Below are 12591 nucleotides of genomic sequence, written 5' to 3' on the forward strand. Positions count from 1 at the left end.
GGAAACAGTGTTTGCGGTGTTATAGGGATGAGGAAAGCTATGGAGTTTAGGCTACATTCCATTACACTATCTTCCATATTTCAAAACGACACTGGACAAAAAGTTATTCACTCCCAGGAGACATCACGCTAATACCGCTGCTTCCAGCGTTGGTAAAACCTCAGTTCTGCGAGGAAGAGAGGCCACAAATTTCTTCATGCTTCCCATATTCAGCTGAAACCACTCACTGACGACTAGATCCCGGAGGAACACCAAATTGCAGGAGTGCTGAGTGCTAAGTTTCATCCGCCGTTCGAAACATACGCAAACATTTTCTATGAGATGATGATCGGGTGGTTAAGCGGGCCACTCAACGTTGGATGGGGTGCCCTCATGTTCGTTAAACCAGGAACGTACGCCTGCAGTGCAGTGAACGAGGTTGTTGTCCTCTTTTATAATGGGAGATTTTGCAACATACTCAGCACGATGACGTAGAAGAAAGGACAGCACTTTGTCACTGCGAACGATGGAATTAACATCGCGGTTCATGTTCACGGTAATGTGTATTAACGGGAAGAAAAGCACTCCCAAAACACCTCTCAGTCACGTCCGGATCGAACAACGCCGTCTACACACACACTGCGGCGAAGTATCAGACTTCAAATGTCCATTGCGTGCAGTTCCATGCGGAATGTTCACTCGGGAAGTGACAGAGATGGGCATGCTTTCACTGACAACAGCATTTCCTCTCCGGTGTGAAACAAGTTGTCTCTGACAAGCCGTGACGCCCTTCTCGTTCGCCGTCAGTTAGGATCAGTTTTTATAATCCCCTTCTACGCCGTGCTACGCGGCTGCGAATGACTCGACCATTCGCTGTAGACAGGCGGACAGCTGGTGAGCTGATCAATCATCGCTGTCATTGACGCTCTCCGGACGATGACTTGCTGTTCTTTGTCTCATATTTCATTCTGCCATCCAGAGGTTCAGGAAACGAGTCCAAGATGCTTCGAAAGAACAGGTGAGAAACGGTAAATATGGAAGAAAGTGTTATGAATGAAATGCGGAAACCGTTTGAATTACATGTCGAAAGGCGTATCCGACAGTGCGGATCACGAGTGATCTGTTGAAAGCACGTCCCAAGCGAGCATCGCCGGGACCATCCCTGAGCATCCTCGTAAGGCTTCCATATACCATTCGACTAGGCCTCGAGAGCCCAAGCAAAAGAGTGAGATTGTTTGTAAGTAAGTACCGAGGCAATTAAATGTAAACCCGAAATCCAAAGTAAGCAAATATTTATTAGTTGGTTTTTTATGTTAATCAGTAGATCAGTAGACGTTGCTTCGCGTTTTCTCCCATTACCTACGACTATGCGTAAAATGCTGTGGTCGGTAATACGGAGAGGCGTGCAGTGCTCGCTTAGCATATCAGCCGCTGCTGTTCTTGGGAATACGTCAGGTGTCGCGTTCCCATGTGACTCGGCACCTGGGCCGGGCTGCTGACAGAAGAGTGTGCCGATGCGTCACGTGTAACGGGAGACGGCTGCGGCCGCTGTAGCGAGAAGGAGCCACTGGACCGCGGCCAGCTCACTCCGAGGTGAGGGGCCGGCGGCTCCCCCATACAGCTCATCTGTCCCGGGAACATTCGGCGATACTAGCACTCTGCTGTGCGACAGTCAGTGTCCTCGTCTAGGTCGCGTTTGTTCAGCATCGAGCCGACAGGCTTCTCACATCCACCAGTGTTCATCATACTTGTGGAAGAACTGGGTAAACGTTCTCAGCGCGATCGCCACGTGCGTGTGTAGCAGAAAATATTGGGAACTTAAAAAACCGTAAACAAATGCAAGAGAAACTCCAGGAAGGATAGCAAATTGGGGAATGTTACTTGCGTGTATACAATATAGCAGAAATAAAGCGAGATTAACTGTTTAGGTGATTTGCCACCTCTGGCAGAAACAGTGGCTTGGGCTTACAATGGGCTTTCACGACCCGTAAGGGTACGTCATTCCACGCCGTTTCAACTCTGTAACTTAGTTCATCAGTCGTAGTGGCTGATATGCCAGTGTCGTGACAACCCGTGACCAGACGTTTTCAGTTGGTGAGAGAACTGGAGAAAGTGCTGGCCAATGCGACAGTCGCACATCTTGTTATCGAGATAGGTCAGGACAACAACAGCGATGTGCGCCTTGCGTTATCTTGCTGACAGATGTTGAGGAGACTTCAAACAGAGGCGAGAAGGAGAAGTAATGGTGATGTGTACCCAATGGCTCTCAGGAAGGAAGGGAAGGCTGGGTCAACGTGCCGTCGACATCGAGCTCATTAGTCGGACAGCACAAGCTCGGATTGTGTAAAGCGTGGGGAAGGAAATCGGCTGTATCCTGCCAAGGGAATCGTCTCAGCATTTGCCTGGAGCGATTTAGGGAACTGACGGAAAACCTAAATGTGGACGGTCGGACGTAGGTTTGAACCGTCGCCCTACCGAATGCAGGTCCAGTGTGCTAAGCACTGCGCCAACTCGCTCAGTACAGCTCACGGTACGGGCACCAGGTGCTAGGCACACATGACAATGACGAATACAACCTGACAGCATTCATCCTCCGAGTAGCCTCCATCGTGATGCTGTAGGCGGAACTGGCCGGGCATCACTTGAAAAGACAGTTTGTTCAGTGTTATTCGAAGCACTACTTACGGAGTCCCCTTGTATGCTACTGCATCAAGAAAAGCCTTGTAGACAGTCCTCGTTGTTCTAGGTGTCACGGCATGTCTTGTTGCGAACTAGCTCATTTCCTGACTAGGCACGGACGTTACTGTGTGATTTTGCACGGCCAGCCAAACAATACTTCTTTCCTCTTGGGCGTGGGGTATATTTTTCCTTCTTTTCTTGCTGTTGTTTATTTTGTAAGACGTTTGGTGGGTCTTATACCAGCACTAGCGGAAAGTTGCATCCCTGACCGATATAACAGGGTATTATTTTGCCTATCCCACTACATCGCCAGATGAAGGTAGTATCACCTTTATCCTCTATTCTCAGAGTAGTTTTTTTTTTTCTTTCTTGGTTGCCGGATCCTTCCGTGCCACCTCTCTGTCAACCCAACTACGGTGAAGATTACTTGAATGCTTCCGCAAGTTCTCTCTATTGCACTACTGAATAAATAGCCATACTTCTCACAAAGAGGGGTATGTTTTGTTCAACATTTTCACTATTACTTTTCACAAGAGAATTAACAATTGCTACGTCTTGAGTCTTGAGTACATTCAATCGTCCGTACATGCATACTGGAGGAACTGAGAGAAAAATGAGAAGAAAACAACTACCACTTTTCAGTTGTTCGATACGTCCTCGTTGGTGCGTTGTTTACTCCATGGCTCTCTGAGTCAGGCACTTGCTGCACCAGTGGTTGTAACACCATTTTTAGTGGTCCCCTTCTCGCCGACTGCACCACTGCTCCACATTCACTGCATACGAGAAAGGCAAACGCACCATTTCCCTTTCCCACTACATTTATCCTTATTCGATTTACTCACGAGCGTCTCTTGTCGAGGGCCTTCCAATGGTGTCTTGGGATGTTTACAAATACCAAGAAGCACTACAGGCGCTGCTCACGCGCAAGTGTTGAAATCGTGCACGGTGCTGAGCCCATCGATTCCATACCTACATGACATTCACGGGATCCCGTCCAAAGCGAGCAACGATATTGCAGAGTGATAAACAGTCCTGCCGGTACAGGATTTCGTCTCGTGCCAGCAGGTGTTGCTCGTTCTTCCACCGTGCGCTATGACGTGTCGGTACCACCCCACGGGCGTCACGGAGTTGCTAATGAAGTTGCAAGTTCCCATCCGCCGGCGATAGGGATAGGGATCGCGTAGGATCAGGCGGATCCAGTGGCGCACGCCTGCTGAGCCACGCCTGCAGCGGCTCTCGACTGTGATCGCGCTCACCTGCCGCAGTGTAGGACGGCAGGCGGCAGCCGCTCGCACTTGGAGCCCGATCGCTGCGACGCCACTGTTCGTGCTCGCTACAGCGCTGGTGGTGGAACACCAGCAGTCTCTAAGCGATCACGAGCTCAGTTCAAGGTACACAAGTGCGCGACCCCAAACCGTCCCCCTCCCTGGCCGCGCCGTGGGAGGAACGTCAGGCTCAGGACGGCAGCGGGTCTTATTCGCCCCGGTACGTTGGATGTTCCAGAGCTGATAGGGAATCTTTCGTGACGATGAAGTCTCAGTTTTTTGTTGAGCATTTAGAGGACAGTTTTGGGGAGGTGGAGGGCTTGTCCAAAATGAGATCTGGGTCAGTCTTGATCAAAACAGCATCCTCTGCCAGTCACAGGAGTTACTCGCTCGTGACAGGCTGGGGGATGTTTCTGTAACCATCACGCCCCATAAGAGCTTAGATATGGTCCAGGGCATCATATTTTACAGAGGCCTTCTTGTGCAGTCCGACGATGAGCTTTGCGCCCATTTAGAGCGGCGAGGTGTACCTTTCGTCCGGCGTCTCCAGCGTGGTCCGAAGGATAATCAGGTTGCCACCGGTGCCTTCATCTTGGCTTTTGAGGGAGATACACTGCCCGAGATGGTCAAGGTGATGGTCTGCTGGTGTGATGGAAAGCCCTATATCCATCCGCCGATGCGGTGCTTTAAGTGCCGGAAGTTTGGCCATGTCTTCCCGGTGTACTTCCAGCGTTACATGCCGAGGTTGCGGACGCCCATCACATCCCAATACTCCATGTGCCCCGCTTCCCATGTGTGTCAACTGCGGAGAGCACCATTCGCCTTGCTTGCCTGACTGCAGGATTCTCCAGAAAGAAAGGAAAATCATGGAGTACAAGACCCTGAACCGACTGACCTACACTGAGGCTAAGAGAAAATTTGAACGCCTGCATCCCGTGCGTATGACATCGTCTTACGCAGCCACAACAACAGTTCCGTCACCATCAGTTCTCCCAACCCACTTCACCTCTCAGAGCCGAAAGACTACACCTACCCCCTTGATGGTGGGGGGAATTTCCCTCCCTATTGCTCCTGCACCACCTACTTTGGGAGCAAATCTCCCCCCCCCCCCCCACACCCATCAGGGACGTCCATCCCCACTTCTGAGCTGGAGAAGCGTAAGTCTTCTTCAGCTTCCGTCGCTAGGAAGGGGTCCCTTGGGTCACTCTCTTCCCAGGTTTCTTCTAGTGGGAAAGACGACACCCTTCAGTGGCTGAAGAGCCCAAAAGCAGCTGGTTGTAGGGCTTCGCGCTCATCCTCAGTCCCTGAGACTGCGCCAGTGAAGGTCTCCCAGCCAGGGAAACCCAAGGAGCAGAGAGAGAAATCCAAAAAGAAAACCCGTAAGACCAAGGAAATTGCGGTGACACCCACACCACCGCTACCTACAAGCTCTGCGGCTGAGGATGGGGGTAGAGATTTTGGCGTCCGCTGAGGACCTAGTTCTCGCCAGACCCTCACACACAATGGATATAGACTGCTTAGGTAATAAATCGGTGGCAGTAGGTGACTCTGAGGCGTAAACTGTCTCACTGAATGTTCCATGCCTTCCCAGTCTCACGATGTCATCCTCTAGTGGAATTGCGGCGGTTTCTTCCACCCCCTGGCTGAGCTACGGCAACTGTTAAACTTTACACCTGCTATCTGCATTGCCCTCCAGGAAACCTGGTTCCCAGTAATGAGGACCAATGCCCTCCGCAGCTATAAGGGATATTACAGGAACTGGAGCGACTACAATGGAGTGTAAGGTGGAGTTTGCGTTATGTCCTAAACTCGGTCTGTAGTGAACATGTGCCCCTTCAAATCCCTCTTGAAGCTGTAGCTGTCAGAATAAGGACGACACAGGAAATAACTGTCTGCAATGTATATCTTCCTCCAGATGGTGCAGTACCCCTGAATGTATCACCTGCACTGATTGATCAACTCCCTAAACCTTTCTTACTTTTGGGAGATTTTAATGCCCATAACCCCTTGTGGGGTGGTACTATGCTTACTGGCCGAGGCAGAGATGTCGAAACTTTGCTGTCGCAATTCGACCTTTTCCTCTTAAATACTGGGGCCGCCACACATTTTAGTGTGGCTCGTGGTAGTTACTCGGCCATTGATTTATCAATTTGCAACCCAGGATTCTCCCATCTATCCACTGGAGAGCACATGACGACCTGTGTGGTAGTGACCACTTCCCCATCTTCCTGTCACTGGTCCAGCGTCAGGCTCACAGACGCCTTCCCAGATGGGCTTTAAACAAGGCGGACTGGGGAACTTTCACCTCTGCTGTCACCTCTGAATCTCCCCCACACGATAGCATCGATGTGATTGATGGTTGAGCAGGTGACTAGCACAATTGTTTTTACGGCAGAAAACGCTATCCCTCGCTCTTTAGGGTGCCTGAGGCGTAAGGCAACCCCTTGGTGGTCGCCGGAAGTCGCTGAAGCAATTAAGGAGCGTCGGCGAGCTCTACAGTGACGTAAGCGGCACCCTTCCGTGGAGCACCTCATAGCCTTTAAACGGCTCCGTGCCCGTGTTCGCTGCCTTAACAACGGAATAAGGAGTATTGGGAGAGAGACGTCTCCACCATTGGGTGCCACACGTCACCTTCCCAAGTCTGGGCAAACATTAAACGTATTTTCAGGTACCAGGCCGCAACAGCCGTCCCTGGTGTTACCATAAATGGCGAGTTAGGTACCGACGCAAACGCGATTGCCGAGCACTTTACTGAGCACTTTACTCGAGCCTCTGCGTCGGAGAATTACCCCCCAGCCTTTCGAACACTCAAACAGCGGCTGGAAGGGAACGTCCACTCATTCACTACACGCTGCAGTGAATCCTATAACGGCCCATTTACAGAGTGAGAGCTCCTCGGTGCCCTTGCACATTGCCCCGACACAGCTCCTGGGCCAGATCGGATCCACGGCCAGATGGTTAAACATCTCTCATCTGACTACAAGAGACGTCTCCTCGTCGTCTACAACCATCGCAATGGTGGAAGAGCAGCATCGTTCCGCTGCTCAAACCCGGTAAAAACCCTCTTGATGTGTAGCTATCGGCCCATCAGCCTCACCAACGTTTATTGTAAGCTGCTGGAACGTATGGTATGTCGGCGGTTGGGTTGGGTCCTGGAGTCACGTGGTTTGCTGGCTCCACGTCGGGGCGGCTTCCGCCAGGGTAGCTCTACCACTGATAATCTTGTGTCCATCGATTCTGCGATCCGAACAGCCTTTTCCAGACGGCAACACCTGAATGCCGTCTTTCTTGACTTACGTAAAGCATACGACACGGTTTGGCGACATATCCTTGCCACATTGTATGAGTGGGGTCTCCGGGGACCACTCCCGATTTTTATCCAAAACTTCCTGTCGCTCCGTACTTTCCGTGTCCAAGTTGGTGACTCCCATAGTTCGGTCCATATCCAGGAGTTTGGAGTCCCACAGGGTCTGTATTGAGTGTCTCTCTATTTTTAGTGGCCATTAACGGTCTAGTAGCAGCTGCCGTGCCCTCCGTCTCACCTTCTCTGTATGCAGACGACTTCTGCATTTCGTACTGCTGCTCCAGTACTGATGCTGCTGAGCGGCGCCTCCAGGGAGCCATCCACTAGGCGAAGTCATGGGCTCTAGCCCACGGCTTCCAGTTTTCAGCCGAAAAGTCGTGTGTCATACACTTCTGTCGGCGTCGTACCGTTCATCCGGAACCCGCACTTTACCTTGATCCACTCACTATAGTGGAGACATATCAGGTTCTAGCACTGGTTTTCGACGCTCGATTGACTTGGCTCCCTCACCTTTGTCAACTTAAGCAGAAGTTATGGCAGCACCTTAATGCCCTCTGTTGCCTGAGCAACACCAATTGGGATGCAGATCGCTGTACGCTGCTGCAGCTCTACCGAGCCCTTGTCCAATCCCGAATTGGCTATGGGAGTGTGGTTTATGGTTCGGCAGCGCCTTCAGGATTGCATTTACTCTACCCTGTGCACGTCTGTGGAGTTCGATTAGCGACAGGAGCTTTTAAGACGAGTCCCATGACCAGCTGGTGTCCCTCCACTGCAGATCAGACGTGCGCAACTGCTCGCCAGTTACGCAGCACACATTCGTAGTTTCCCTGAGCATCCGAATTACTGTCTCTTTTTCCCGCCCGCGGCAGTCCATCTCCCGTGTCGGCGGCCCAGATCGAGGCTAACGATAGCGGTTCGCGTGCGGTCCCTTCTCTTCGAACTGGAGTCCTTCCCTTTACCACCTCTACTTGCGGTCCGTTCACGTACGCCTCCATGGTGTACACCTCGGCCGCAGCTTCGTCTGGACCTTTTGCATGGCCCTGAGGACTCCGTTAACCCCGCTGCTCTCCACTGTCGCTTCCTCTCGATTCTTGGCGTGTTCCAGGGCTCTGAAGTGGTTTACACAGACGGCTGAGTGGCTGATGGTCACGTAGGCTTCGCGTATGTTCAGGGAGGACATGTTGAGCAGCACTCCTTGCCAGTCGGCTGCAGTGTTTTCACTGCAGGGCTGGCGGCCATATCTCGTGCTCTCGAGTACATCCGCTCATGCCCTGGCGAGTCATTCTCCTGTGTACTGACTCATTGAGCAGCCTACAAGCTATCGACCAGTACTACCCTCGGCACCCTCTGGCAGCGTCCATTCAGGAGTCCATATATGCCCTGGAACAGTCCCGCCGTTCCTTGGTGTTTGTGCGGACCCCAGGACACGTCGGAATCCCTGGCAACGAACTTGCCGACAGGCTGGTCAAACAGGCGACACGTAAACCGCTTCTGGAGATAGGCATCTCCGAAGTTGACCTGCGTTCTGTGTTACACCACAGGATTTTCCGGCTTTGGGAGACGGAATGGCATAACAGCACGCACAACAAAGTCCCTTAAAAAGGCTTTGAGGGGTCGACGATACCTCGTGGACGATAATCTGCAGCAGGCAGTTCCGTACTTCTTCACACGACAAGCTGTAGATAGCGCAGTACAATTACAACTACTAGTGTAAACATCCGTACCTTCATGTGAGAAGAATAATAAACAATTAAACCCAATGAAGATAGCACAATAAGAGCTGAAACATGTGTGGGTGAAAACAAAACTATAAAGGTGTCTTGCATAAGGCGGAATTCCTCTCCAATTATATTTAACCTGTAAATCCAGAAAGAACACGTATCAACAAAAATAGCTAGTTAATACATGGGTATTACCCAAAATAAGAGAATAAATGATATAGCCACATTTTCTGTAGTTGTTCGTTGCCGTGAGCTTGTTGTGTACACCACTGGAGAAGTGGACAAATGTGAGAACTGTGAATTTTACAAATGCAAATCATCGGAGACATTTATGGGACATCGAAATGAATGTATAAGAAGATAAGTCTGAAAAAACGGTTAAGAAACTGTTGCCGGCGAGCTCCGAATCATGCCTGACGAAACGTATAAAAAATTCTCAAGTCTTCCAACCTATGCCAGATGGGAGGCGAGAAAGATACGTAGGAAGACTGTACGTGCCTCTAAATCCACATGGCTTACATTTGATGCCATTCTATCTCGAGGCGTAAGTGAATCAAGGACTGATAGTATAAACAATGACGTGTGCTAGTGAAAAAAAAATTACTTAAAATCGTATATTTATTTCAAATCTCTTTTAACAAAATCTTTCAGTCCTACCAAAGCATTGCATACTTCTAGTACCACGAGGCTTGTTAATGAATAGTTAACTTTATTACAGGTTCATTACATTTCTCTTCGTATCAGCAGTAGTACCAGTAGTCAAAACCGAAGGTGGATCGCCAATCGGATTGTAACTGGTATACTCTCTCTTACATTTTTTTGAGTTTCAGCAATTCTCGGGGAAATTACTTGTACGAGACATTAGAAATCGTGTTCCGAAATTCTGATAAACTTGTAGAATACGTGTGTATCCAGCGTCAGTTCACTAATTACATTTTTTGAAGCGTTCCGTTCAGTTAAAAAAGAATGCATCGACAAAACCCAGTTTCTCTTGTTCTTTCTAACTTTATTCCTTGTCTGATGTAAGAGCAGTATGGCAACACTCACTTCCACTAGCTCGCGTTCATCCATTTTTTGGCAACAGTGTAAACACCTCGGGCTCAGAAGTGTATAGCTGCAAATACTGCCGGGCAGCCGGCCGCAGTGGCCGAGCGGTTCTAGGCGCTTCAGTCTGGAATCGCGCGACCGCTAAGATCGCAGGTTCGAATCCTGCCTCGGGCACGGATGTGTGTGATGTCCTTAGGTTAGTTAGGTTTAAGTAGTTTTAAGTTCTAGCGGACTGATGACGTCAGATGTAAAGTCCCGTAGTGCCCAGAGCCATTTGAACTGCCGGGCAATAGTGGCCGACAATATCGTCGTACGTGTGGCTGCAGTTCGTGTTGCCGCGAAGTTGACAGACAACATTGCCGAGAAATATTGCCGGCAATAAGCAAATTTTAGGGCCCATGTAAACGTGCCTTTAGGTCACACTGGCCGACTGCTCGTGCGCCCGGAGCTGTGGACGAGGAGCGGAGGCCGGTGGCCGGTGGGGAGCGGCTGGCGGCCGCTCAGCTGTCGGCTCGCCGCGCGGACGCAGGGCTCCGGCGGAAGCAGCGGAGTGGCGGGCGGACCGCCGCTTGCACTGAGGTGTCAGAAGCCGTGGGGTAGCGGCACGCGCACGCACACGTGGCTGCAGCATCGCGCGCACGAGGTACACAGGGGCACTGCACTGGCGGAGCTGGCATTTGTTTCCAGGTGATTCGTGCGGAAAAGTTTCCGACGTGGTTATGGCCGCTCGGCGGGAATATCAGACTTGAAACGCGGAATGCTAGTTGGAGCCAGACGCGTGGGACACTCCATTCCGAATATGGTTAGGGAATACTGACTGTGCCGGGGTACCACATCTCAGGCGTTACCTCCCACCACGGACAACGCGGTGGCCGACGGCCTTCACTTAACGAGAAGAGCAGAGTTGTCATTGCTAACGGATAAGCAGCACTGCGTGAAATATCAGCAGAAATCACTGTGGGACGTATGACGAACGTATCCATTAGGACAGTGCTCTGTCAGTAAGTCCCTTTTTATTTTCTGGTCTACTTCTCTTCTCCTGCTTTTACGGCTTTCCATTCTCTCATGTATGGTTGTCACCACAGAGCAATGTTCTGATCCTATTTCTGCACCTCTTTGAGATTTCACATTCTGGATAGCACTACAAGTATGTGATCTCTTTGGTTCTGAGTCTCTTGGTCAGGTGACTTCCATGTTATCTTATGGATGTCTTTGTGAGGAAAGTAGCTGCCAGATTGACCAGTCTCATTGTATTGTTGTTAGAGGAATCGTGCAGACCGTGAAGGCCAGCGTAACGTCTCCAAATATCTCCTCCTCATACTTTACCGTTGGCGTCACCAAGGTAAACCTTCACATCGTATGAAGGTGCATCTTCATACACTGATTCTAGGTCTTTGTAGATACTTTGTCACTGTCATCTTTATCTTCTGTATGTGCATGGAATGAAACCAGAATTTACGTTGTAGAATTTTCCTTTTATTCTTATCCAGCATATTGTTTCATTAACAGCCTTGAAGTCCATGATATTTCACTTACGCTGTTGGCTACTGCAAAGCCCACTCCAATCTGATGTTTAACTTCTTTATTTCCACTGCAGAAGTAGCTGTACCACTCTTCTTTATGCATTCCTTCTCCAGGCCATCTCATATCTTGTAGTGCCACTACGTCAAGCCTGTACCTTTTCAGTTCTTCATCATGGACCTTCGCCTTTCCAAGTGAGAATAGTGTTTTTTCATTCCAAGTGCCACACTTGACTCTGTTTGTTCCGTGATCGCCTGGCATTAACCTTTGAGTTTCTGGGGTCGTTTCCATTGTTCCGTACCGAATCCGAGACTATTTCTTGGTGTTTCGTAACAATCATCTTTCTTACGGTGTGGGGGTGTTGGCCCCACGCCCAACCCCCTACCTGGAGCACCAGGGTGTTCCATTTAGCCTGGATCATCTCCTTTGACCTATCTGGTATGGGAGACCCTACTAGTAGCAAAGCCGTCCCCAGCCTAGCTCTCAGGATCATGAACATTACGTGGAAAATATAATTATAGAAACAGAAAGGTGCTGATAAGGGAAGATAGCAGGAAAACACAACAACAAAAAAACAGTACAAACACAGAATCTGTAACACTCGAAGAACTTATGGAAGAACTTCAGAATGAAATTTCCATGACTGCTAAAGCACGCAAGGGGAACCCAGTACTACTTACAGACGAAGAACAATACACTGAAAAAACACAAGAATTCATCTCATAAAATAAGATTACAAAATTAAAATCAGATCAAACAAACCGATTGCAGACAACGTTAATAAACCCTCTGAAAAATACAGATATCACACTGGATAACACTGGTGAAAGAAAGCTGATATAGATTAACCCGCTGCACCTGTCTTGCGAAGCGAACCAAAGATCCACAAGCCGAATCTTCCTTTGAGGTCAATATTGGATTACAGAAAATCCCCCTCGTACAAGCCTGCAGGATACATGTTAAAATTACTGTCTGGAAATTTCAAAGCACAAGAAGACAGTAGCATTAAAAACGCTAAACAGCTAATACGACAGATCAAAGAAACAAAAATCCCAGACACAGTACCACTCCTCTC

The 12591-nt window shown here is 49.6% G+C and overlaps 1 protein-coding gene across 1 annotated transcript in view; it reads left to right on the top strand.

Annotated features, from left to right (window-relative positions):
- Positions 1–980: 980 nt before the first annotated feature.
- The window catches only part of LOC124804990, a 358660-nt gene continuing 347049 nt past the window's right edge, over positions 981–12591 (top strand). The window contains exons 1-2 of the mRNA XM_047265383.1: positions 981–997; positions 10412–10586. Of these exons, the coding sequence (XP_047121339.1) occupies positions 981–997; positions 10412–10586 (192 nt within the window). The remainder of the gene's footprint in view (positions 998–10411; positions 10587–12591) is intronic.

The sequence above is a fragment of the Schistocerca piceifrons genome, chromosome 7 (genome assembly GCF_021461385.2).
Source record: "Schistocerca piceifrons isolate TAMUIC-IGC-003096 chromosome 7, iqSchPice1.1, whole genome shotgun sequence".
Classification (NCBI taxonomy): Eukaryota; Metazoa; Arthropoda; class Insecta; order Orthoptera; family Acrididae; genus Schistocerca; species Schistocerca piceifrons.